At 30.8% G+C, this 25,341-nt stretch overlaps 2 protein-coding genes across 5 annotated transcripts; one reads left to right on the top strand and one right to left on the bottom strand.

Moving 5' to 3' along the window:
- Window positions 1-9,166: 9,166 nt before the first annotated feature.
- On the bottom strand, window positions 9,167-14,353 carry LOC118043563 (uncharacterized). Of its 4 annotated transcripts, XM_073410378.1 has the most exons (6): window positions 14,143-14,353; window positions 13,028-13,938; window positions 12,862-12,915; window positions 12,551-12,735; window positions 12,202-12,292; window positions 9,167-9,585 (listed from the first exon to the last, which is right to left on the bottom strand). In XM_073410378.1, the coding sequence occupies exons 2-5, from the start codon at window positions 13,764-13,766 to the stop codon at window positions 12,203-12,205; spliced, it is 1,068 nt and encodes a 355-aa protein (XP_073266479.1). In that variant the 5' UTR covers window positions 13,767-13,938; window positions 14,143-14,353; the 3' UTR covers window positions 9,167-9,585; window position 12,202. The 4 variants fall into 4 exon arrangements, with proteins under 4 accessions (XP_073266479.1, XP_034907472.1, XP_073266478.1 ...); XM_035051581.2 differs by lacking the exon at window positions 9,167-9,585 and having other exon boundaries at window positions 11,950-12,292; XM_073410377.1 differs by lacking the exons at window positions 9,167-9,585; window positions 14,143-14,353 and adding an exon at window positions 14,010-14,110 and having other exon boundaries at window positions 11,950-12,292.
- A 5,364-nt stretch (window positions 14,354-19,717) lies between these two features.
- Window positions 19,718-24,120, top strand: LOC118043562 (acyl-coenzyme A oxidase 2, peroxisomal). The gene is made up of 7 exons (XM_035051580.2): window positions 19,718-20,228; window positions 20,699-20,814; window positions 21,363-22,243; window positions 22,559-22,738; window positions 22,833-22,999; window positions 23,081-23,204; window positions 23,420-24,120. The coding sequence occupies exons 1-7, from the start codon at window positions 19,783-19,785 to the stop codon at window positions 23,573-23,575; spliced, it is 2,070 nt and encodes a 689-aa protein (XP_034907471.1). The 5' UTR covers window positions 19,718-19,782; the 3' UTR covers window positions 23,576-24,120.
- The last annotated feature ends 1,221 nt before the right edge of the window (window positions 24,121-25,341 follow it).

Raw genomic sequence — 25,341 nt, 5'->3', positions numbered from 1 at the left:
TTAACACATATCATAATTAATTAAATTGATATGATACACTACTTAAATGGTTGCATTTTTTTAATGCAGTTATTGAATTTTGATTTGTCCAGAAATCTAGTTATCAACTAGTTTCATGAGGGAAAAACGATATTTTTTTTCAAATCATATACTTAAATAATAAAAATTTGAAATTGTCTGTTTTTTCCGGTATTTAATCACCAATAACTAATTTTCTAATAATTGCAATAGATACATATGTTGGCTACACATAACATGATGCTAGTAATACTTTTAGTATAAATCAATTTTTTTTTCTCGGGATTATTATATCATGTATGATCTCAAATCAAAAACTAAGGTGTGAATGATAATCATTTTTTTAAAATCAAATCAAATATTTATTACTAAGTAGATTAAATTAATACCCATAAAATAATATTTATTATAAAAATAACATCAAAAAAAAGAGAGAAAGAAGAAGATGACGATGAAGAAAAGAGAAACACAATTAAACTCGGATGCAATTTCGTGGATAGTTAAATGCATGATTCTTATCCAAACCAACACATTACATCAAATGGGGTATTTATTTTAATATGGTCATTATTACTAAATCCATTGTTTGATTATGATAATTACATATGACCCGATAGATTAATAATTACATTAGTTTGATTGGGTAGCGCGTGCTAAAGTTGATTTTTTTGTGTTACCCATGCTTTGAAAAAATAATAATTATAATAAACTTAAGCATGATTAATTCTTTGATTTTATAGAAACCAACCATGGTTAAAGCTTGGCAATTTGATGTGGTGGGGGCGTGATAATCATGTGATAAAGGGATCCTTTGCCGCAGCAATTAAACTATTATTTTATTATTTTTAAATTATTTAATTACATTTTTTATTATTTGATATGATAATAAAAAAATAATTTTTTTTTAAAAATAAAATATTATTTTAATATATTTTTAAATAAAAAATATTTTCTATAATTATTCCAAATACCCCAGAGTGAGAGATGGACAAAGAATAGTCAATTGCGGCGCCCCATGCATCCACACGGAATTTACAAGAGGATAGAAATGGAGGTGGATTCTAGAGCTTTGTGAAAGGCCAATTTGGGTTCCTCACGCATGCCTATGATCTAAGTCTAGTTAAAGAAACCATAGTTTATATATATAATTCATGACCTTATATACTAAAACCAAGATCTTATTTAGTAATTAAGAGTTTACTATAAAAAAATATCATCTTGATTATTATGTTTTATTACTATTTTATTAATATATTATAGATAATAATTATTTGCACAACTGAAATCTTAATTAGTAATAAAGCATTAATCACTTGTATTCAATAACCTATATAGTTGGTAATTATTTGGTGCAAAAGAGATAACAATTATTTGCACAAGTATATTTGAGTCATTTTATCTCTATATTACTAATTAAGATCGATAATATTTGTTAAGATAATAACTATTTGTACAAGTATAGAAGGTTACATACTAGGTAATAATTATGCTGTGTTATAGAATTTTTCAAAAGATCAAGAGCATTATGTTTTATTTTATTGTGATTATATGTTATATGAGTAATTTTATCTCCAACCTATAAACTTGTATTCATACATACAATTCTATAAACTAATACTCAATGGTTTTTCAATTTTTAATTCAATTCTATCTCATTTGTAAGAGATATGTCTTGCATAGAAATTATATACAAGAATATTTTTTGTAATTGTAACTTCTAGGGAAAAAAATGTATTAAATTGATTGATTGTAAACCTTAATAGTTTGGTCTTGTGTGCGTTGCATATTATGAAAAAGAATACTGAAATTTCATTAGAGAATAGAAAGCATCATTAGTTTGAACAATTTAACTTATATATAAAGGAACTTACATTCTTAATCATTTACTATAATAAATTTCTATTTTCCCTTCAGGTATAATCAATTTTAATGATATTTCTGTTGAGATCACAATTTCAATCCTAAAAGGTAAGAAAATGGAGTTTTTCTAGTAGATGTCTTATGAGCGGTTGCCGAATAAACTTTTCAAATTGTAAGATTTGAACCAGCACTCCACTTGTACTTAATAAAAATTTTCTAAACTCTCGAGGCTCTAACAACGTTCGTGGAGTTATCATACGCATAACTCGAGTTTTTTCACCTTACTAAATCCATGGGCAAGTAAAAGGAAATCCTCCTCTAACTCGAAATGATCAAATTACTGTATAGACTTTCCCATGTAAAGAAGGATTGTTGATGCACTGGTGGAGCAAGTGTGCCAACGACCATAAGAAAGTTTGTGATACATCTCATTCCAATAGTGCATTGATAATCTACATTTGAGAGTGATTAGGGATGCCAATAACCTGACTCTTGAAAGAACAAACGATAGTTTTTTTATCAGATTCTCACAAAAGGTGCCATTGATGAGATTTGAGTTTACCAAGATGATATCTCAAATAAACGATTAATCTTTTGATTCTAACGCTCTAATATGTTCTCTCTAACCAAAATAGCTCGTGAATCATACTTGATACTTGTAAAAGATCTTCTTCTTCTTCTTACAAGGCTTAGATATACCATAGTTTAGTACTTGATTGAGTTAAAAAATACTAGATTATCAGGTCTGACAACTTACAGATTATCAGCCCATGAATAGAAGGTCTGACAACTTACAAGGCTTAGATATGTCATAGTTTAGTACTTGATTGAGTTAAAAAATACTAGATTATCACCTTGTTTTTGTTCATTTATTAAAAAAGAGAAAAGAAGATATATATATATAAGGCGTGGAAAAACTACTGTAGCTTTCCCATGCCTTTCACTTTCCCATCTTTAATATATTCACTTATTAATATATTATATTATATAACTGTTTTTTTTTTCTTTCTCTTTTTTAATTTTTTTAATGAATTTTTTTTATTTGATTTAGTTTATTAATATTAAAAAAATTTTTAGTTAGTTATCATGTTTTCATAATACATATCCCAGATTTGATGGGTTAACCTGATTTGACGAGTTAACCTGGATTTTTTTTAATTAATTTTTTCATTTAGTTTAGTTTGTTAAAGTTAATTTTTTTTATATTTAATTATCAGACTTTCATGACACGTATCCTGAGCTTGACGAGTTAACTTGGTTTGATGGGTTAACCCAATTAATTCATTTTTTTTTCCTTTTCTTCATTAGTTTTTTTCTTCCAGATGATTTTTTTCTTTGTTTTTTTTAATTAATTTATTTAATTATCACACTTTTATGACACGACCTAATAATCAGACTCACATCTAATATTCTTGGGTCCGGTGCTACAATTAAGCTCACTTAAACTTGGATCATGCAAGTTTAATGTTATTATTAACATTATAAATATTATTCTTAGGTCAGGCGTTGCAGCCAAACCCAAGATTTTTGGGTGTAGCTTTGTAAAAAAACCAAAAACTTTTAAATCTTAGTTTTTTTTTATATTTTTTATGTAAAAAAATAACTTACAACATCACGCGGGTCATATAAATAGTATATATAAATATAACCCATCATCCATAATTAATAATAACATTCCAGTAAAAACTAAGGCTCCGTTTGTTTGCAGGAAAGTGGTTTCCTTTTGGAAAATAAATTTCGGGGAAAGTGAATTCCGGGAAAGTATTTTCCGATGTTTGGTAGTGTTATGAAAAATGAACTGGAAAACACTTTCCCATGAGTTTCGGTTTGCTGTGACTCTGTTAATTCTTCGCTGTGATAGCAACAATGACGAAAGATGTTGTGTTTTCCTCAGAGCACGCCAAGAAATTACAGCCCTTTCAACAAATTCTTCGTTGTGATAGGAACAAATTACCTGTATGCCATAATAATAACAACAAATTAAAAATAAAGAGGATGAAAACAAGATAAATAAAAAGACATTTGAGAAAAAAAAATACCTGGAAGATGAGATGCTTGCAGTTGATCTGCATAAATTATTTGAGAGAGAGTTTTTAGGATTTGGTTTTTTGAGACACAGAATAATTTTTATTAGTAAAGAAAAGGAAAGTATGTTTCTTAGAATAAAGAAAGGAAAACACTTTCCTCCTCTAAAGTTTTAATTTTTTCGTTGATTGGAATTAAGTTTTTTTTGACCAATTTTCTAAATGCTTGTCAAACATGAAAAAATAAAAATAAAAAAAATAGTTTCCAGAAAAATAAATTCCTGAAAACAAACAAGGCATATGTAAGAATCCACCTTCTTCCTTCATTGAATGAAATATGAAAAAAATATTTTTTTTAAGTTTTGGGACTCTACATTAAGCTAACCATGGTTAGTTTCTCAAGTCAAAAACGTTGAGAAATGAGAGGGATGTGCGTGATGCGCCAAAAAGATTGGCTTTAAGGTAGCGTAAGATGTAAGCCAAATTATTCGTTCATCGTGTGGGACCCTCGATATGTACAATGGGGGCCTACGTTGACGATGTTACACGTCATTTCCTACGTGGACATCACTTAGAAGCCAAGCAAGGTAGAAAGTACCCATCTCTCTCGTACCTGTCCTGTATCCAACTCTAGTGGTTTAAAATATAGAAGTGATGTGGCTCCACGGTTGCAAGATGCAAAGCTTCCCATGACTTGGCTCGTCAATAAAGTCCCTAAAAAACACTGTCTTTTACGCATTTTGTCTGCAATTTTGGGAGCTACACAAAGCCTTAGGATGTGTTTAACATTATATTTTAAAATTATTTTTTTTAATTTTAAATTAATATTTTTATATCATTTTAATATATTGATATCAAAAATAATTTTTTAAAAATAAAAAATATTATTTTAATATATTTTAAAATAAAAAATACTTTAAAATTTAAAAAATTGCTGGTACACTTTTAAATACATTATTACAGCTAGAAGGATACAAAAAGAGAGCGTTGCTTTAATTCAAATGGTTTATTTGATGAAGCAAGGGCCAACATCAAATAAATAGCTCAATGCTTTCTTCTTTTTCTAGCTTAGGATCTTAATTAAAAATAGAAAGGATAAAGCTTTGGGGATAGCCAGATAATGATGTTTTCTGCTAACCCTTCCATTTATTTCTTAAAGCTTGGTGTAAACTGGACGTACACGGTTATATATTAGGTTGATCTATATATCTGAATCTCTCATTCTTTAATAAAAATACTTGATGATGGAGGAATTTAAGAGTGGATATTTTTTTAAAAAAAGAAACCTAATTATCGAAAACTAGAAAAAAAAAAAAAAAAAAAAAAACACAAGGATTCTTGATAAGTGGTTATATATAGCATTACCTTTTTTTCCAAGGGAGAGGAGGGGGTGTGCATGAACCTTGTCGAGAAGAGACAAAAAAAGAAAAGAAAAGAAAAGAAAATTTAATGTGAACACGTTGGGGAAGACGTGAAGATCCGTTTGAGATAGAAAAAGGTGTCGTCTGGTGACGGCTACTCCTGACTTGTTAACCCCTCCACTCTGCAATCCACCTCTCCGACCTCTCAAAAGCTACTTTCTTTTTTCTTTTCTTTTTTGTTTTTTTCAAAAAAAATTTCTAATGTTTCAAAAATGTGTTTATTTAAAAAGGTGTTAAATTAATTTTTAATATTTTTAATGATTTTGATGAATTAAAAAATATTTAATATATTTTAAAATAAAAAAATATGCTACAATATCAAATATATATTTCATCCCTCTTAAATAATAATAAAAAAATAAAACACAATACAAGTGACTTTGTATTTTGAACTCGTGTTTAAATATGTTTTTGGTGATGCATAATACTTTTTTAAGAATATATATTTTTAAGTGTTTTTATTTATTTTTTATATAAATATATCAAAATAAAATATTAATTTAATTTTTTTCAAGTAAAATAGTAATTGAAAAAGCTTATTATACCGTAAAAACAAACACATTTTTAGAGAAGCTTGTAAAATAAATATATTCAAGAGAAATTTGGTAGTTTGGTATATGAAAGTTTATAGGAATTTTTGATTTATTTAATATGCAAAAACTAACTCAATCATTAAATTTTTTTTTTAAAAAAACACATTTCATGTAATTTTGTTTGAATATTCGTTTTCCAATTAAAAAACACAAAGTGGGTTCTTCATGTGATTCACTCGAAGTTCATCATGTGTCTAGATTCCTTACCTATAATTGTTTTCTATAGTTTTTATTTTTCTTTAATTTATCAAGTCTTTTTTATTATTATTATTTCCATAAGCATCATACTAATATAAGAAAACAGTTAAAATAAAGGTTTTCCTTTCATTATTCTCTTCAATTATTGCCTCGTTTTGTGTTCCACATTACTTTTATTTAAAACGTTGAGGTACGTGCATGTATATATGTGATGGAACTTTGTCTTGAAAAAAAGTAATTTACTCCAAAATAATCGAATAACCTCCTTAGTTCAATTGTGATGGAACTTCACGAAGGGATTCAGTTGTTCAAAATTTCAAATATACAGATAGCATCATCCTCTTGCATGGACATGCATGTTCAAGGATCTAATTGAATAGATGTTTTCTATGTTAAGGACCAAATTATAGCATTTGATAGTTGAGGATTAAAATGTAATTTGACCATCTCATAGACTCTAACCTCCACCTAGGTTACTGGGTCTGAATCGGGTCATAACTGACCAGGTAAAAACATGTAACTTTTCGACATGATATCTTTCTATTTTCCTCGAATCAAAATCAAAATTATTATATTTCAATTTATTAGCTTAGCCAAACAATTCATATAGAAAACATTGTTCGAGGGAGCAAGATCATTAATTAAAAAAACTAAATCTAATTATTTAATAAATATTTTAATAATAAGAGTTTGAGATTAAAAAAATTGTTTTTTTTTTATCTTAGGTTTGAGTTCTATAATTGAAATTATTAATAGTTATTGAAATTTATTTAGTCAATAACTTTAAAGCTCATAAAAATTAGTTAAGATGTAAATAAGTTAGTCTGATAACTAAACATAAATTAAAAAGAAAAATACTAAATTTGATCAGTGGATTACTGTTGATTGTGTAAGATCACTGTATTGCACTATTTATGTTTGCTATTTGCTGCATGGTGGGAAAGATAAGATCTCATTTGTGTGAGTGGTGAATAGTAATAATTAGTGTACTGAGCTCTTTTGTAATTGGTGTTGACCAATGAATCTGGTCATTATTTATTATGAAATGAATGACTGACTTGCTGGCTTGGGAGGCTTTGAAGAATAGTTGCTGGGCTCTTTCATCGATGAAACATTAAATATTATGCACCATAAAAAAATTACATTGTGTGTTTTCAAGTGCATGACTGTTAAAATAGTTAGGTTGGTGGCTTGTATATATTAAAATAGTCATTTTTGTTATAATATTCATCATCTCAAAAATTATTATGAATCAGAACAATAATTTTTTTTTAATTTTCAATTTAATCATCAAATTTATTTTTTCTTGATTTAGCTCTTTGAGCTTAAATTAACACCTAATTGTATATTTTTTAGGAGGAAGGGTTAAATTGAAAAACAGAGGACTAAAGTGAAAAACATTGGTAAAACAGGTGGTAGAATTGAAATTTATTTGAAAAGTTCATTTTAATCTTATATCTTTTTTAGCTATTAAGCTACCGTTCCCTTTAAATTTTTAATATGATTTTGGTAACGAGCCTCATTTTCCTTATTTTTTAGTTCTCTTTTTTAGAGAAAAGAGAAAGGAACTCGTTGGATTTCTACATAGAAAGAAAGTTGTCGTTGCCAATGATTCTAGCTGCCAAAATAGTTGATTTTTTATGTCAAATAATTTTATATGATAAGAAGAGTTCAGATTAAATGTTTTTTTATCTTGAAAGTGTCTAAAAAAATAGATCTGAGCTCATAAAGATTTTTAGTTTCGGGTTAATTTTGGGTTTTGAGATGATTTTTTGGTTCGACAAGGTTTTTAATCTATTTTCTAGGTGTTTTGGGTTAGAAATGGGTTGACAATGAGTTTGTTAGTGAAAACATTAGGAACTTTATTTTTCTAGCCACCACAGTGGCCGAAATTTAGGAATCCTTAAATAACACGTTGTCTTTTTTATTTTTAAATGATTAGGGCAGATAACTTGTCTTGCGCCCCCATTAATTTTAAAGAAAAATTAAAGGCCCACACTCGGGATGTTTTTTGATGGGTCAAGTGCTTGACCTGGCTTATAAGACCCAATAGCGTCCTAACATCATTTCTTTATTTATTTTTTTTTAATTAAAACCTTTTCTTATGTCTTTTTCAAAATAGTTTTATAGTTTATGTTTTAATTAATACCTCTTTTCAGTGATTTTTTTTTATTTGATTTAGTCTTTTTTAGATTGTGATTATTTTTTAATTATATTTAGTGTGTTTAATTTTTTAAAAAGTTAGTATGATTCATCTATAATTTTTTAATATAGATTAAATTTATTTTAAAAAATTAAAAATATTTTTTTTATAAGATTTTTAAGATATATAGCCTTGCATAGTATATTTTTTATTTTATTCAATAAATTATATGTATATGTCAATTTCTATTATAGATTTTTGTGAAATGTTTTTGTTTAATTTTAACCCTCATAATTTTTTCATGTATAAAAAAGTTAATTGAAGTCGATACTTTTTATATTAATGTTTTTTATTGTTTTTTCGTTATTGCCTCGTTAATTTCTATATATATACTATTCACATAATTGTGAAGAAATATGTCTCTCTCTCTGTATAATAAGATTCTTTAGCATTCACATTAAACTTTTTATTATTCTTTTGAAGAACATAAATGTACGGATAAGTTGACCAATGAAAAGAATATAATCAAAGAGACCATGACACCCGGAGTTTTAATTTTAGTCTCAAATTTTCCAAAACTTATCATTGGAATTTAAGGATTATTTCACAAAAAAAAAAAAAATTCTACGCCCACCAGAATAAAATTAGTAGTAATCATGATTCTAATATAATTATTTTGGGATTTATCATTAGGTTTAAGAATTACTTCAAAATTTATGATCATTGGTTTATTTTAATAATTCATACTAAGCACAACATTCTTAAAATCATAATTCTATCCCTTTTGTCTTCATCGAGATCAAAATTAGGGTAATTCCACTCAACTCTCCCGAGAGTATTTTAGATTGAGAACCAATACCATGCTAGAAATAAATAGTAATTTGATACAAGATTATGGAATTGCTGATGAATATTATAAAACCTTAATGCTCGACCCTCTAATGGTGACTCGGACCACCACCCTTGAAAAAGCACCGATCACAACTCATAAAAAAACATATCGACTCATTTTTGTAAGTGATTTTTTTTCATGCTCCGTCACAATCTCAAAACAATTTCAGGCCACCAACATATCCACGTCGCAGATTGAACTAGTTGACTTCACAAATGTCAACCTCAATGTATCACCAATAATTGTCAAAGATAATCGTAAAGAAATCAGCTGGCTGAAACGTGGCACGCCCAGACGCACATAAGAGATTTGAATGGTAGGGTTTTGATCTGTGTAGCACCATAGTTGTTTTCAAGTAGTAGAATCTTATCGCCGGAATCTGTCCACTAACCCTAGAACCTTTTGACCTTGAGAACCGGCACTACACCTCCCCCACCTGCCAAGGAAATAGCTGCAATTATTGGAACTTAAACATGGGTAATTGACCAATCTTAATACAAGGAACAGAAAGATGCTCCTCTAATTTTAAACTATTCATAAAAAGGTCAAAGCAGCATCGCATAATACTTATCGAAATGATGAGTTGTGTTTGCTTATTGACGAATACATGGTGTTGAATACACAAGCATGGCTTCACCCAAGAACTAGCATGTGCATCATTTGGATGGAATAAAATAACAGGCAAACAGCATCCATAATTGATCAATAAAATTCATAGCCTTGACTGCCTTCATTGCAACTCACGGCTGATCATTACAAGAAGCAAAAAACTAGGCACTTTACCATAAATCAGCAGCCTACCAAAGTCTGGAAGATGTGATATCATTTGGTTAAAAAACGAAACCAAATGAATCTGTAATAACATGGCAAGAACCATCTTTAAAATGAAGAAAAAACCACAGCACAAAAAAACACTTTTGAATTGACTAGAACCAACCCAAGGAAATCAAACTCAGAACAACTACCAGGTCAATTCCGTAGGCTATGAAAAACTGGCCATGAAAAGGATCCATATTGGACTAATAGGAGCAGAAAGAGACAAGCAAGATGGAATAGTTGAAAAGAATAAAATTGCCATCCTAGACAAGAACCCTTACCCCTTCCCCGAAAATGGAGAAAAAAGCTGTCCAACTTTAGGACTTCTAGAACAAATACAAGACTTTCGTGACATGGTTACTGCCTCCTGATACAAAACTAAGGCAACGCCGCGATGGTTCCTCCCGTGTGAAACTGATTTTGCAACGTTCATTTCAACCTATCTTCCCTGAGCAGCCATACAGCTTTACATTTGACTGCTTAGCAGTAGCATGCCTCAAAGGTCTAAACTCGCTCCGCTGCAAAATTTATCACTGACCATTAAAATTTGAAATTTGCTCCTCATTCACAATTTGCACCTAAGAATATTCTTCCTCGTAATCATCAACTAAAATTACTTTCAGAAACCCTAATTGATAGTAGGATAAATCAGATTCTCGCCTATCATGCAGGCAGAAAGCATCTGGATGAGATGTCCCACCCAAAATATTCCATCATTATTTTTTTTTTCCCAATATCATGACACCAGTTTCCATAGCCTAGTTTAGCCTACTAGAAAATCACCGTTCTCCTGTCCCACACTATTCAATTACAAATAATAAAAACAATTAAGAAATTGAGGTCAGCTAGTTTAGAGCTTGAAATAATACCTCACTCAGGCTAAGTGATAATAGCAGTATTATGGCAATCAATGGTGCAACAGCTCCAAGTTCACTATTGCTCATCAGTTCACATAAAAATCAAATATAGCTGACACGCAAAGCTCTGAAAACAGGAAAACTCCAGCCCCGACTCGTTAAAAAAACTTCGCTTAAGAAAACATTCCTTGTTCTCTGAATTATGTCGATATCTGACCATGATCTCCGTCAGTAACAGGTTAAAAAATGATTAAATGCCTTTCTAGATACCCCGGCTAAGTTCTTGTACAGCCAACACACTATGCCAAGATCCAACCTTGAATAATTGGAGTTTCTATGTAGGAAATCAACCTTGACGTTTCGAGTTTAAAAAATTGCAAAAAGGAGAAGAAAAATAAAAGAAAAGAAAAGGTCCAACATATTATACCGAGCACTAGTTATTTGGTAATAACAGTATCAGAACCCACCATAAAAGCAGCGAACAGGCTTGACTGCACACCTAAAACCAAACCACTAAGAATTCCTACGTTAAAACAAAACTATTTTATTGTATTTTGCATAAACTAAGATTATTTCAAGGCATGATATCTTCAAATAGAATCTCATTACAATTCCCATGCTCCTGCTCTACGAATAGCCTTTTCATTATCTTTTGATAGAACTATAGAAGAAGCCTGGGAAAACTAGTCCAATCACAATTTCCTGAACCGATTATGAACAAGCATATCATACCAGAAAATTTCTATGATGTACAAAAGTCTAATGACTGCTTATATAGCTATCCAAGACTATGTTGCCAAATCACATCCACAACAGAGCAATTTGATTATCTACGTCTTCATTTCACCAAAAACGCATAGAAGCACAACCTAATATAATAAAAGGTGAAGAAGACTTTTATTTATGCTTTCATTTGTTGTGCAAGGACTTGGTCCCCTAAAAGTCAGGAAGGCTAATCACTATAAGAACTAACAGTGCAAGCGAAACAGGTTTTGTATGACCTGGAACCTGACAAAGGGGTAAAAATCTCAAGCCATATGCATTGTTAAGAAATCCATCCACTCAGCAATAAGCAAACCGGAAAAAGACCTTGAGCACACCAATATGACAACCACCATAAAAAGAGGTATCTGAAAAGCAGAGATTTTACTCTCTGTCACGTTAGTTTTTGCTCATGCAGAAAGTAACTGCAACAACAGATCGTACAAATGGTGCAGATATAAAATACATTTTTAATGACAATAGTAAACATTGGAGAACTTCTCTAGACAATCCAAGATCACGCAGAAATGCATGGGTACAGTACATGTACTGTATGCTGAAATCACAAGAACTATAGTGATAAGACAGCCTAAAATCATCTAATGCATCAGAAGTACCCTAAAGTCTGTCTGAAGGCATTCCAGTGATCCTCTCCAGATCAATCTTGCAGTTGTCCCTCAAATCTTTTAGTGTCACATATCCAGTTTGCTGCAAGGAAGATTTGAGATTCAGATCAAAATTCACAGTTCATGATAAGAAGAGTAATCAAAATAAGTGAGCATTGATTTGAAACTCTAGCAGAGCCACCCCAACTAAAAAATCAGGCAGATACGATATAGAGGGTTTCAAGGAAAGACTTGTGGCAAGCAATATGAATTGGGAATCCTAATGATGAACCAGGGGCAAGGGTTCAAATTTTCCATCGTGAGAAATGTAATCTAACAAAGCAGTAAAATTTACACTCACAAGCTGGCTGCTTTCATTGGCAAACATGTCTTCCATGTGTCGAAAAAGAGACCTCCAGTGATCAGTGAGGTCAGATTCTAAGTTCAAGGATTTGTTGGAGTTTACTTGGCTATGAATGTCTGTCTGCTTTCCCCTGGAATATTTATTAACCAAGATTCCCGCTTCCTTCTGACTCTTCTTCAATGCTGAGAGGAAAAGGAAATCACAAGAACTCAATAACCAGAAAAGCCACACCATCATCAAAGCATTGCATTTTTAAGAAATGTAAATGGCAGTTCTTGCAGTAATTGGTTTGTTCTCAACAAGCATACCGGATTGTCGACCTTTGATGTCCTGGTAATATAGGTCCGACCAAATATAAGCAGCTGATTGAAGATTGCAAAACAAAACACTCTATTTAGATACATATATGAGCAGTACATTTTTGTAATCAATAGCAACCATAGAAATTACAACAAAAGCAGGGCTTTCAATTACCTTTCAAGCAAAAAGAACAAGAGCAAGCTTTGAGCATGTCAGCACCTGCATTCAGATTGGCACAAACATCACCCTTGAGTGTCGTGCACTTTTCCAACTCAAATGATTTCAAACCCTGTGAATTGGGCAACCTCGACCACTCAACAGAACCACATTTGTCACTAGCTAATCTACCAACTCCAGAAACAATGTCATCACTTGTAGAAGCACCACCAACTAACCCTTGAACTACTGGATTGATAAGCATAACATTGGAAGTGACTTTCCCTTCATCATCACTATCTTTCACGCACAGCCCAGAGCTTGTATACATTGAGCCACTAGATGCACAACTAACTTCCCCAACACTTTGTGTTCCCGTACCGCTGCTCTTAACTAAATCAACACTACCATCAATCAAATTAGATGTTTCCTTAATATCACTAGGCCTATCTGCGACAACAGACACAACAGCTACATTCTCCTTTGAGGCACGAGTCTTGCTACTTGTAGTCAATGAATCGCAACCTTTATCATTGCCACTGGCATCTCCAGTTTTGGTTTCGCATTTCTTTCTCACCAGATTTTCAACTCCTAAACAAACTTGTTTTGCAAAAACTGAATCCCCATTTCCACTATACCCGCCTCTAGATTTAAGCCCCAAATCATCAGAAATCGATGAAAACCCCCTTTTTTCTGGCAAATTAGTCACATCTCCCAAAGCGGCACGCGGTTTGGAGGTGAAATTATCTCCACTCATCGTTAATCCAACAAAAACAAGCAACAAGTGAAAAATACCCAGAAACGAAATCAACTTCCAAATCACAAAAAATAAAATCCCATTTCAGAAATTCGCTAAAACGACAAAACCCACTTCACCGATTAGCTAAAAACCAACGACATTTGCAGCGAACCCACTAATCTTACGAAACCTAAAAAACAAAAACCAAGAAATGAGTTTCAATTCGTCAACATAGATCTACGCAAACAACGCTGAACTTACCAAAAAAGAATACACCTTGTTTTGCAAGATGTTCAATATGGACATATATATTATGCAAGACTGAGAAAAGAATCTAAAAAAAAATATGGAAAGATTGATGAGAATAACATGAAGTTGAAAGGAATAGACTGACCTTAAGAAAAGAAAGATCAAGTGATTTTTTTTGAAATATTAAAGGGGAACTGGATTTAATTAAGATCTGCAAATTTTTGGTTATGGCGTTAGTTTTTCTTTTACTTTTAATTTTAATGAAAAGGTGTAAGTAATTTGGTTGAGGAGGCGGGAACCATGTTCAATTCGGGCCCTGACCCTCCCTTTTGAATTATTTAGGCTTTGGAGCGGGCGGGCGGGCGGGAGGGAGGGACCATAACCATAGTTGTTGTATTTGTATACTGTATCCACTATCCAGCGTGAAGCTTTGGAGTTTGGACCTTTGTCACTCAAATCCATCCCAATATTTCTCCTTTCTTTTCATTTTTAGTCGTTTTTTAACCACTACGATACATTTTCAGATCAGTTTCTTGCCTCTCTTTTTTTTTTCTTTCAACTTCCATTAATGTGTTTTTAAGCTTTTTTTTATATTACTGAAAAAAAAAAGGATCAATGTTAAGAAAACCTTTTTTTTAATTGTGTTTTTAGGTGAAGACCCAACTTTTTCTTTCGAATGATCGGAATATAAACCAACAAACTATGTATTATTTGTCATCATAGATAATGCTTTATCTATTTTAATTTATTAAAAAAATATTAGATGGGTGGTGTATCATCTACCTATTTAAAAAAAAGTAATAGTTGAGTGCACGAGCCTAGCCGGCCACCTTTGATATTGGCACGCTGTCTCATCTAATTTCGGGCATTTGATCTTTTTTTTTGTGGGTTAAGCCTTCATATTTTTTATCTTTTATTTTAATTAAATTTCATTAAAATAAATAGATTAATTATATATTAAGGATGTTATTTTTTAAAAAACATCATTCTATTTTTACCTAGTTTTTAAATAAGATTATACCATTTTTTATAATATTAACAAGCACTTTTTTGTATAGCCCTTCATGATTTTATTTTGATTTTTTTCTTAAATGTTTTTCATTGGCTTTCTTGGGCATTTTTTTTGTATTATGTAATTAAATAAATTATAGACTTTAAAAAACTCACCACGACATAGCGCCAGCAAATTATTATTCTTATATTTTTCTGGTACATTTGCATTATAATTATCAGAACATTTTTTTCTATATAAAAACTTGCTTTTACGATTCTAATAAGCTTTTGTTTATAGAAAAATGAATATTCTGGTGAGAAAGATTCTAAAAAAAGGAAATACATTTAATAAGATAAAGAGATTATAATTAAAAAGATATTTTTTATTTTTATTTTAAATTCTTTATTTTTTATATTTATTCTAATCACTTTTATTTTTTATCGAATAAAGCACCCAGCACACAAAAGCTATATTTTTTTGTTATGAAAAATAGATTAAAAAAAAATTACACCATCAAATTATTTTGTTTGGAATCAAAGGATGCAACCAAAATTTACTATAATAAAATAATTAAAATTATACTTAATATATATTATTTTATTAGATACCACTCAATTTGAAATTTATTTTCAATAAGATTGTTTCATTTTTTTTATAATAACAATCATTTTGTTAATTATTATATATAAAATTTACCATGTGGATTTTTTTTGAAGCTTTTAATCCTGAATATTTTATGAAAAGAAAGTTCAAATCATTATAGTTTTCATAAATATTTTATTTTAGTTCCTTTTAAATTTTATTTAATGAACTATGCTGTTTATATAAAAAAAGGTATTTTTTTTTAATCAAAACAACAAAAAACTACATAAATCAGAAAAGAGGTTTTGATGAAAAAAATGCATTTTCTCTCCATAATGTTATTATTTGGTGTCTTTCTTACAAGTATTTTTTTTTTATCATTGTATAATTAATTTAAAAATTATTCCAAAAGGTTACTTGTGGCAACATTCTTATTTTAAAAAACATTCGTGTTAAAATTACTAAAACATTTTTTTTTCTTAAGATTGAATAATTGTATAATTAATTTTTTGACTTGCATAGTATTTTTTTTTCTTTTAATATATTCAATAAATTTCATATATGTGTTGGTTTTTAAATTTATTAAACACAATCTGGTAAATTATCCATGTTGTGATATTAAATATTTTGATTTACATTTGTTTCTAAGTTTTTTCCAGAGTTTTTAAACCCAGCCTGGTAGTCAGCCTGACCCATGGTCTGGGTCCCAGGTTTTGACTAGGTCGCTCGGGTCAATTCTGATTTAAAAAAAAAATCAAAACGATATCGTTTTAATAAAAACAAAAAAAAAACAAAAGTCAACAGGTTGCAACCGAACTTTTTATCAAGTCTTGCCGGGTCACCGGGTTAACTTACTGAGTCACACCAGGTTTTGACTTCCTCTATTTTTTTTTAAACTCGGTCCGGTTCTAACCTTTGGTAGGCCAGGTCCTAGGTCGACTCGCCAGGGCAGGTTTTAAAATTATATTTTTTTCATTTTTTTTTTATTGTTGATAATTTTGTTTTTCATTTCCTTACAAAATAATTGTTGATTTATTTAGCTAGACACGCATATAAGTTTTTCAATTTATATATAGGTTTTTTCATGTGAAAAAACACGTTGGAAAATTATACATATTATAATTTTTTTATTATGTTTTGATGTTTTAGATTTGATTCTTATTTTTGTGATTTTTATTTTTATTTTTATTTTCTTATGCTCATTTCATTGGTTTTTTATTTTTGTTTATTTTCCAGGTATTGTCCTAATAAAACATGCAACTTCTTTTAGTTATTAAAATCTTAAATTTTTTTTTACTCATTTTAAAATATTAATATGTTGACAAAAAAATAACTCATTTCATAGTATGAGCCATTTACCTAGTATATAACTAATTCCAACTTTGTTTTTTTCTCTTAAAGCAATCTCTGGCCCAGAGTTGTTGACTTGTTTGATCTTTCCTGCGAACTTCCCAAGTTTTGCCTTTATATTTGAGCTGTGAGTGGAAGCAAAAGTAACCCCTAAATTCCTCATGTAGAAGAAAAAAATGTGGCATCCATTGACGTTTAATAGGAGCAGATTGTAGCTGACAATGGAATCTGATGCCCTTCGCCCGTCTGCATAAATATCCAATTTTTATTAGATGGGTCCTTTTTTTTGTCGAAATCTCATCGATTCTCCAAGTTGGAAGGGCTAAGCAGACAGGCGAGGCATAATCTGTGAAGGGTTCTGAGAGTGATTCTCCAATTTTAGGTATAATAAGTTTCTTTTTTCAGGTTTTGATTCTTCTGCTATGTTATGGTCATTAGTGTATATAACTCATTTACCATTGTTGTTGTTAACATTGAACGTGCTTAGATGCTGCTAGTTTTTCCTAGTTTCTGTACTTTGATGCTCTGTGAGGGGCTTTTTTGTGTTTTTGTTTAATGACTTGTATAATTATTAAATGGAATAGAAGGATTATAAACATCAATATTACTTTGGATCTTTATTCTTAAACTTCGTGGACCTTTTCAAGTCACCTTGCGCTTCATCAAGGCTAAGATCATGTTTTGCTAAAGAATATGGTTCAAAATACTATTTATTTGTGTGTTTTAAAAGTATTTTTTAAAAAATTTAATTATTTTTAAATTAATATGTTTTTGATGTTTTAGATCATTTTGATGATTTTTTTAAAATAAATAAAAAATATTATTTTAATACATTTTTTAATGAAAAAATATTTTAAAAAATAACTATAACAATACTTTTAAATAAATTCTGAAAAGTTATGGATCAATCACAATTGATTAGGTGGATGATCTTAAAAGGAGTATTTATGACCAATATTGATTTTGTACCGATAACTCCATATATTGAAATAAAGTAGGAGGACTATTAATGAATAATGAATACAACAGCAATTAATGATTCATCAAAAATGAAATAGTAGTTAGCTGCAAAGTACCTACGTGGATTACAATACTCCATCCAAGACTTTTGTGTTTACTATATTCATGGACAGTTTCAGAAGCCTATCAGAGGGCTTCGAATGTGAAGAAACAAGTTACTAGGGTAACCAATAAAGGTAATTTTTAGTCTGATTAGAATAATAAGTGGTATGCACCAGTAATTATAAGTCATCTGCTCAAACTGAATCAACAGCTAAATAAAGCATATGTCAGTGTTTTAGATTTGGCTTTGAATTTCAGTGTTCAAGGACTGAAAATGTAAGTATCTATGATGGACTAAAAAAAAATAGTTGTAACCTGCCATAACAAACAAAATTGAGTTAATATAATTTTGAGTGGTTTAGCTTAACTGATCAGACTCTAGATTTATTTACTAGAAATCACTAGTTTGAGTTTCACAAACTTTAAGGTTACTGAAGGCTTATATAATCGTTAATTTTAGGATCTATAGGATTATTCGAGATACACGTAAGCTGACCTAAACATCTACATTAATAATAATAAAAAAAATTAAAGTAATGCAAGTTGTTTATTTGTTAAAGCCATAACCAGCAAATTTTAGGGTGCAAGACTTGTTCGAAATCTATACAGTTACCTATAACATGTCTTTCAAACCAGATAAACGAGAATGAAGCATCATGGACACTTAGATATCATACAACTTGGCTGGAAAAAATCTAATGAAATGTGTAAAACAACGTACAGAAAAGCGAAGAAGAGGCGACCATCGACAGTTGCAGTTGCATGTGAAGCAACATGCAACTGGTAGCCAAACCTGCAAAAACATATTCAGCAGCAGCATGGTAGTGAATGTAAACGCGGGTTATTTAATTTTTTATTTTATTTAAAACTAATATTTTTTTATGTTTTAAATTGTTTTAATATATTAATTTTAAAAAATAAAAAAATATTTTTTTGATATATTTTAATATGAAAAACATTTTAAAAAATAATCACAATTACATTTTTAAATAAATATTAAAAAAAAACATAATATTTAAACATAAAACAACAATTTTATAATAGCATAATCATTGCAAGGAATGCATAAACAAATAATTATTATGATTATCTGTATATTAAACTTGTTTCAAGAAATAATTATTGTTTTTAGCATTTTCATTAAAAAATAATTGTTAACTTTAATTAATTTTTTCTGCAAAAAAACAAATGATAAAATGATCATAATTATAAAATTAAAGTTAACTAAATTAAAAAATTAATCAACTAAATTAAAAAAAATAAGCCAGAAAAAAAATTACGCATATAAAATGCACATGTCTCAAATTAAATAATGTTAATTTAAAAATTACCTTTTTAATTATACTAATTTAAAAAATGTTTTCCCCCACGTCACTTGTAGAGCCTGTTTGGGGTTGAGGTCGAACCTGCTTTTGGACAAATTTTGAATTTTTTTTTTGTTAAAATTGATTACGGTTTGTACTTTTTGGATCGTTTTGATGTGCTGATATCAAAAATAATTTTTAAAAAATGAAAAAACATTATTGGCATGCTTTTTGGCACGAAAAGCTATTTGAAAAGCAACAGCTACCACACTCCCAAACACCCTCGTATACATCTAGACGTTGAAAGGCGCGCCATTATCTACAGCTAGGTTTCATCCAATCACCTCTCGCCACCCGTCCACTCGTACAATCCCCCACGTCACTCTCTCTCTCTCTCTCACCCGTATAAACAAAGAACCCAACCGGGTCAGCACGTCACTCTTCTAGGCTTCTCTGCCTGCATTTCTTGATCACCACCGCCATAAGGGAAAAAATGGAGCAAAAGAAGCAAAATCCAAAGGCAGAGGATGAAACCCAGATCGTATCTCGACGAATCCAACGGATCTCCTTACACATAACACCCATACCTCGTCCTCTGCATGACCATGACAGCAACCTAGGTTTGTTACCCTGTGCAAGAAGAGAAAAGCTTGAGGTGGAGACAGAGAAGTTGTCGGTGTATATGAGAGGGAAATACAGGGATATACAAGAAAAAATTTATGAATATTTTAACGCAAGGCCAGAGTTGCAAACACCGGTGGAGATTTCAAAAGATGAGCATAGAGAGCTCTGTTGGAGACAAATGTGTGGTTTGATTAGAGAAGCTGGCATTAGGCCTTTAAAATATGTTGTTGAAGAACCTGCCAAGTATTTTGCCATCGTGGAGGCTATTGGTGCTGTTGATATCTCTCTTGGTATCAAGTTGGGAGTGCAGTATAGGTGAGCCATCATTTCTTCAATCTCTATTTTTTTGATGGGGTTGCTGACTTGTTAATAGTTAAATTATAAGGGTTTTGAAATGGGATTTTGTTTTGTATTGCTTGCTTGTCATAAATTTATTTTGAACTCTGGTTTCTCTGTACTTGGCATTGAATCAATTTTTTGAAATGTATTTATATAATTTTTGTTGTTTTTTTTTCCCGTATGATTTATTTGATGCTGAGGGTATTTGGATCATTTAGCCTGTCTAATTCCCATGTTCATGCCAATTACTCTGTTTCATTTGTTGTCGTAGCATTTTGTCAAGGCCTATGTTTCTTCTCATTGTTTTTTGAAATTTCTGGTTCTTTCACGGTGTTGAAATTCTGATGTTGAGACCTAGAAATGACGAAAACAGTTAATTTTGCGTCCTTTGCTTTTCTGTTGAATTGTTTATCATCTGTTTAAAAGAATGTTTTTGAAACTTGCAGTCTATGGGGAGGCTCTGTGATTAACCTAGGAACGAAAAAGCACAAGGATAAGTATTTTGAAAAGATCGACAGTTTGGAGTATCCAGGTTGTTTTGCTATGACGGAGCTCCATCATGGTAATCTTTTCCATCTGTACTATTTTGTCAACAAAGTACAGCAACTTTTTCTTATTTATACTATTAGCAAAGTTCATTAAGATTGCAAGTCATAATATTTACATTTATGTGACTTGTAATATTGAGACATTATCTTGAGTAGATGAGGTTTTCTGCAGAAAAATGTGTTGCCTCATAATTTGCGGAACTTTCTGAAACTAGGTATGCGATAGACCCTGTTGAGTTGAATTGCAATTGGCTGATCTCGTAATGATTTATGCGGAGGCCATCTAAGCATTGTCGTAGGTTTTCATTTCATTTCTATTAGTCATGACTATGACGTAGAACCAACTCATCACTAAAAAACAATCACAAAACCCAAGAGAACAAATTATAGATTGTAGTCATTAACTTTTTGTTTTTATTTTCTGTGAGAGTGTGTCGTGTGGCTGCTTGTTTTTTTTTTTTTTTTTTGTGTTTTACTTAACGTTTCAAACGCATGTTCTTTTCATTTTATAATTACAACATCAACATACCTTAACTAAACTCTCAACTTTTGTGCTTCAAAGGCTCAAATGTTCAAGGCATCCAAACAGTTGCAACATTTGATCCCATTACAGATGAATTCACAATTAACACACCCAATGATGGGGCCATCAAATGGTGGATTGGCAATGCGGCAGTTCATGGCAAGTTTGCCTCTGTTTTTGCTAAGCTGATGTTGCCTACTCATGATGCTAAAGGTGTCTCTGATATGGGTGTCCATGCCTTTATTGTTCCACTAAGGGATTTGAAGACCCACCAGGCACTTCCTGGAATTGAAATACATGATTGTGGCCACAAAGTTGGCCTGAATGGGGTAGATAATGGAGCATTGAGATTCACTTCAGTAAGAATTCCCCGAGATAATCTTCTTAATCGATTTGGAGATGTGTCCCGAGATGGGAAGTACACAAGTAGTCTTCCAACCATAAACAAACGATTTGCTGCCACACTAGGGGAACTTGTAGGAGGAAGGGTTGGCCTTGCCTCTTCTTCAGTTGGTGTCCTCAAGATTGCTAACACAATTGCCATCCGATATTCTTTACTGCGCCAGCAGTTTGGCCCTCCCAAGCAACCTGAAATTAGTATTCTTGATTATCAGTCTCAACAGCACAAGCTCATGCCAATGCTGGCTTCAACTTATGCATTTCATTTTGCCACTGTATATTTGGTAGACATATATTCTCAAATGAAAATAACTCATAATGAACAATTGGTTGGAGATGTCCATGCACTTTCAGCAGGCATCAAGGCTTACGTGACCTCCTATACAGCAAAATCATTGAGTGTCTGCAGGGAAGCCTGCGGAGGCCATGGTTATGCTGCTGTCAACCGGTTTGGTACCTTAAGGAATGATCATGACATATTCCAGACATTTGAAGGGGACAACACTGTACTTCTACAACAGGTTGCACACATCTCATATTATAGGGTCCTTGCTTGAAAATTCACAATTCAAACTCCTAGGTTGTTAGTTGCATAAATCCTGACACCGAAATCCATGGTGCTAAACTCTAGGAGAAGTTGAAAAGATAAGAACTGGCCATGTGATGCATTTGTCACTAGAGTGGCAATAGGGTTCATTTATTGAGAAAATGAAATAAGAACTATTATGAACATTACAGACTATCTCTAGAATTTTAAGAAAGAATTCTGGTATTGTAGATTACCAAGCACTGTTTCTCTTGGGATGAAAGATTGACTGAATGTTTACGTGATGCAGGTAGCAGCTGATCTCTTGAAACAATACAAGGAGAAGTTCCAAGGTGGGACTCTGGCTGTTACCTGGAACTATTTGAGAGAATCGATGAACACATACCTTTCTCAGCCAAATCCTGTAACATCCCGTTGGGAAGGTGCAGAACACTTGCAAGACCCTAAATTCCAGTTAGATGCCTTCAGAGTGAGCTCTTATCATTGGTTATTGCTTAAAAATCACAGGCATAAACATAGCAATCTTCTGTATTTTTTAACTTCTGTGATTTTTCTTCTTACAGTACCGGACATCTAGATTGCTTCAAAGTGCTGCTGTCCGACTTCGCAAGCACTCTAAAATTCTCGGGGGCTTTGGAGCTTGGAATCGATGCTTGAATCACCTTCTCACGCTTGCAGAGTCCCATATCGAGTCTGTCATCCTTGCAAAGTTCATTGAAGCTGTGGAGAAGTACCTCCCAAACTCATCTACAGAACTTTCCATTTTTTTTTCACAGTTAATTAGTTTCTAACTTCCCATTTTATGTGGCAGATGCCCTGATCCAAATTCGCAGGCTGCTTTGAAACTTGTCTGTGATCTTTATGCCTTGAATCGAATCTGGAATGACATAGGAACCTATCGAAACGTTGACTATGTGGCGCCAAACAAAGCTAAGGTATTCAATTGTCTTCCAGGATAGAAAAAAAATCAGGATGTTTTGAACCTAGTGCCACATGGGTGTTACGGCATTTTCCTTCTGCATTTTAGACCATTAATATGAGTTGGCTCAAGGAAAACATGGAGGTCTTCTGTATGCTTTTGGGAGAAAATCTAAGTATATGTGAGGTATGCTTGGTTGGTTTTCATTCATTCTACTTTTTCCTTGTGCAGGCAATCCACAAGCTCACAGATTACCTAAGTTTCCAAGTGAGAAATATTGCGAAGGAGCTCGTAGACGCATTTGATCTTCCTGATCACGTTACAAGGGCCCCAATTGCCATGCAGTCGGAAGCATATGCTCAGTACAAGCAGTATGTTGGGTTCTGATTATATTAGAAAGTAAACGGCGGTGAAGGATAGAGAGAGCTTGTAAGGGAGTGTGGTGGATGTTATTTTGAAAGTATTTTTTACTTGAAAATGTATTAAAATAATATTATATATATATATTATTTTAAAAATTTATTTCTGGTTTTAATATATTAAAACAATTTAAAAATATAAAAAAATTAATTTAAAATAATTTTTTTTAGGAAAAAATCATGAAAAAGTATTATAATTGCAGTCCTAAACATGGCCAAAGTCAACAATTGCAACTGCCCAGTTAGGGGAAGAAATTGTGAGTTTTCTTATTCATAATGGTTGCTATTTGTGGTTCATTTCATCTCTTTTGGGTCAAGGTTGAAAGATTCTCAGAAATGCCAAGTTGGCTTATACTCAGGTGGATATGAATAATGTGGTCACCATTGAAAGAACTATACATTGTTGTAATTTGTTCAAAATCAAAGAGAGAAAAACAAGAGGTTTATGTATAAACTTGCGTGGTGTTTGCATGTTATGAATTTTTTCTTTTTAATTTTATCAGTATTGTTTTATTTGAGTTTTGGGTTAGTAATTTGTTTTAATTTATTTTTATATAGTTATTATAATTTTAAACAATTATTCTATATTAAGTTGATGTTTGATTTTATGAAAAGAAAAAACAAATTATTTGTAAGAGATTGAAAATAAAAAGATCAAATTTGAAACAAAGAAAAATAATTAAAAAAAAAGATTTTTTTTTTTAATCATGGTGTTAACTTCAATCCTCTTTGTTCTTTTATTTTATGTCATTAATTTTATCCTTTAAAGTTATGTTAAGTTGTGTTGGTCAGAATTTAGAGTTAATAATTTGTTTTAATGTAATTTTTATATGATTATCTTGATGTAAAAAAACACTTCCCAACATTAATTAATTTTATTGTTTGAGAAAAATTAAAAATGAAGAGATAAAAATTAAAACAAAGAAAGAATGAGAGACTTTTTAAAAAAAATTATGTTGGCACTTTCTTGCCTTATTTTGTATTGGGATTTTGTCAAATCTTTTTTTTGATTCTTTTCGTTTAACAATTAAATAATTTAGTTTAAAATTTTATTTTTTTCACATTTTAATTTTTAAAGTTGAGAGAAGAGAATGAATCACTGAAAAAAGTGAATTAAAGAGAAAAATATTGGTTAGTTAGATTTCTTTTAAAAATGAACAAATTTGATGTTGAAGTGCTTGTTTTGATAAGAAAAATGTTTTAAGATATTTTTGTGTTTCCAAGTCATTAGAAATTAAGGATTAAGATTGAGAGATTTTTTTCTAGTTTGATTTTATAATTGTTTTTAATTGATTTTGGTGTTTTTTGAGTTAAGAAATTAGTAGTGACAACGTATAAGAGTGTTTTAAGTATTTTTAGTAGAAAATATATAAAAATTAGATTTTTGAATAAATAAATACCCTGCTCAATTTTCCTACCACATGTCTGGTAGTTGAAAATTAAGTTTGTAAACAATTTGTTATTTTCGTAAAAGAAAATTGGATGGACAACATGCTTGCCAAATTTTGAGGGAAAAAAAGCCCATCTAGCTTTTTTTTGTATTTTCTAGGTGTGTTAGGCCACCTAGGTTAGGCTTGTAAGTTTAAGTTGTTTTTTAAATGTTTTTTAATTAATTTTATCTTTTAAAAGTTAATTAATTTAAATATATTATATATTATTTTTTTAAATTATTAAATGAATTAAAAATATATTTTAGATATTATTTTATTAAAATCCATCTAATTTTTACTCTTT

This window comes from Populus alba, chromosome 7 (genome assembly GCF_005239225.2).
Source record: "Populus alba chromosome 7, ASM523922v2, whole genome shotgun sequence".
Taxonomy (NCBI): Eukaryota; Viridiplantae; Streptophyta; class Magnoliopsida; order Malpighiales; family Salicaceae; genus Populus; species Populus alba.
Note: the sequence above shows the minus strand (reverse complement) of the source record. Positions and strands in the feature narration are given on the sequence as shown.

Bases quoted from the DNA above. Each gene is read 5' to 3' on its own strand.
- LOC118043563 (XM_073410378.1), bottom strand. From the start codon at position 13,766: ATGAGTGGAGATAATTTCACCTCCAAACCGCGTGCCGCTTTGGGAGAT. The intron at 12,736-12,861 runs GTATGCTTGTTG...TTTTCCTCTCAG, and splicing joins CATCAAAGGTCGACAATCCG to CATTGAAGAAGAGTCAGAAG. The intron at 12,293-12,550 runs GTGAGTGTAAAT...TCTTCCTTGCAG, and splicing joins CCAATGAAAGCAGCCAGCTT to CAAACTGGATATGTGACACT.
- LOC118043562 (XM_035051580.2), top strand. From the start codon at position 19,783: ATGGAGCAAAAGAAGCAAAATCCAAAGGCAGAGGATGAAACCCAGATC. The intron at 20,815-21,362 runs GTAATCTTTTCC...TGTGCTTCAAAG, and splicing joins TATGACGGAGCTCCATCATG to GCTCAAATGTTCAAGGCATC. The intron at 23,000-23,080 runs GTACCTCCCAAA...TTTATGTGGCAG, and splicing joins TTCATTGAAGCTGTGGAGAA to ATGCCCTGATCCAAATTCGC.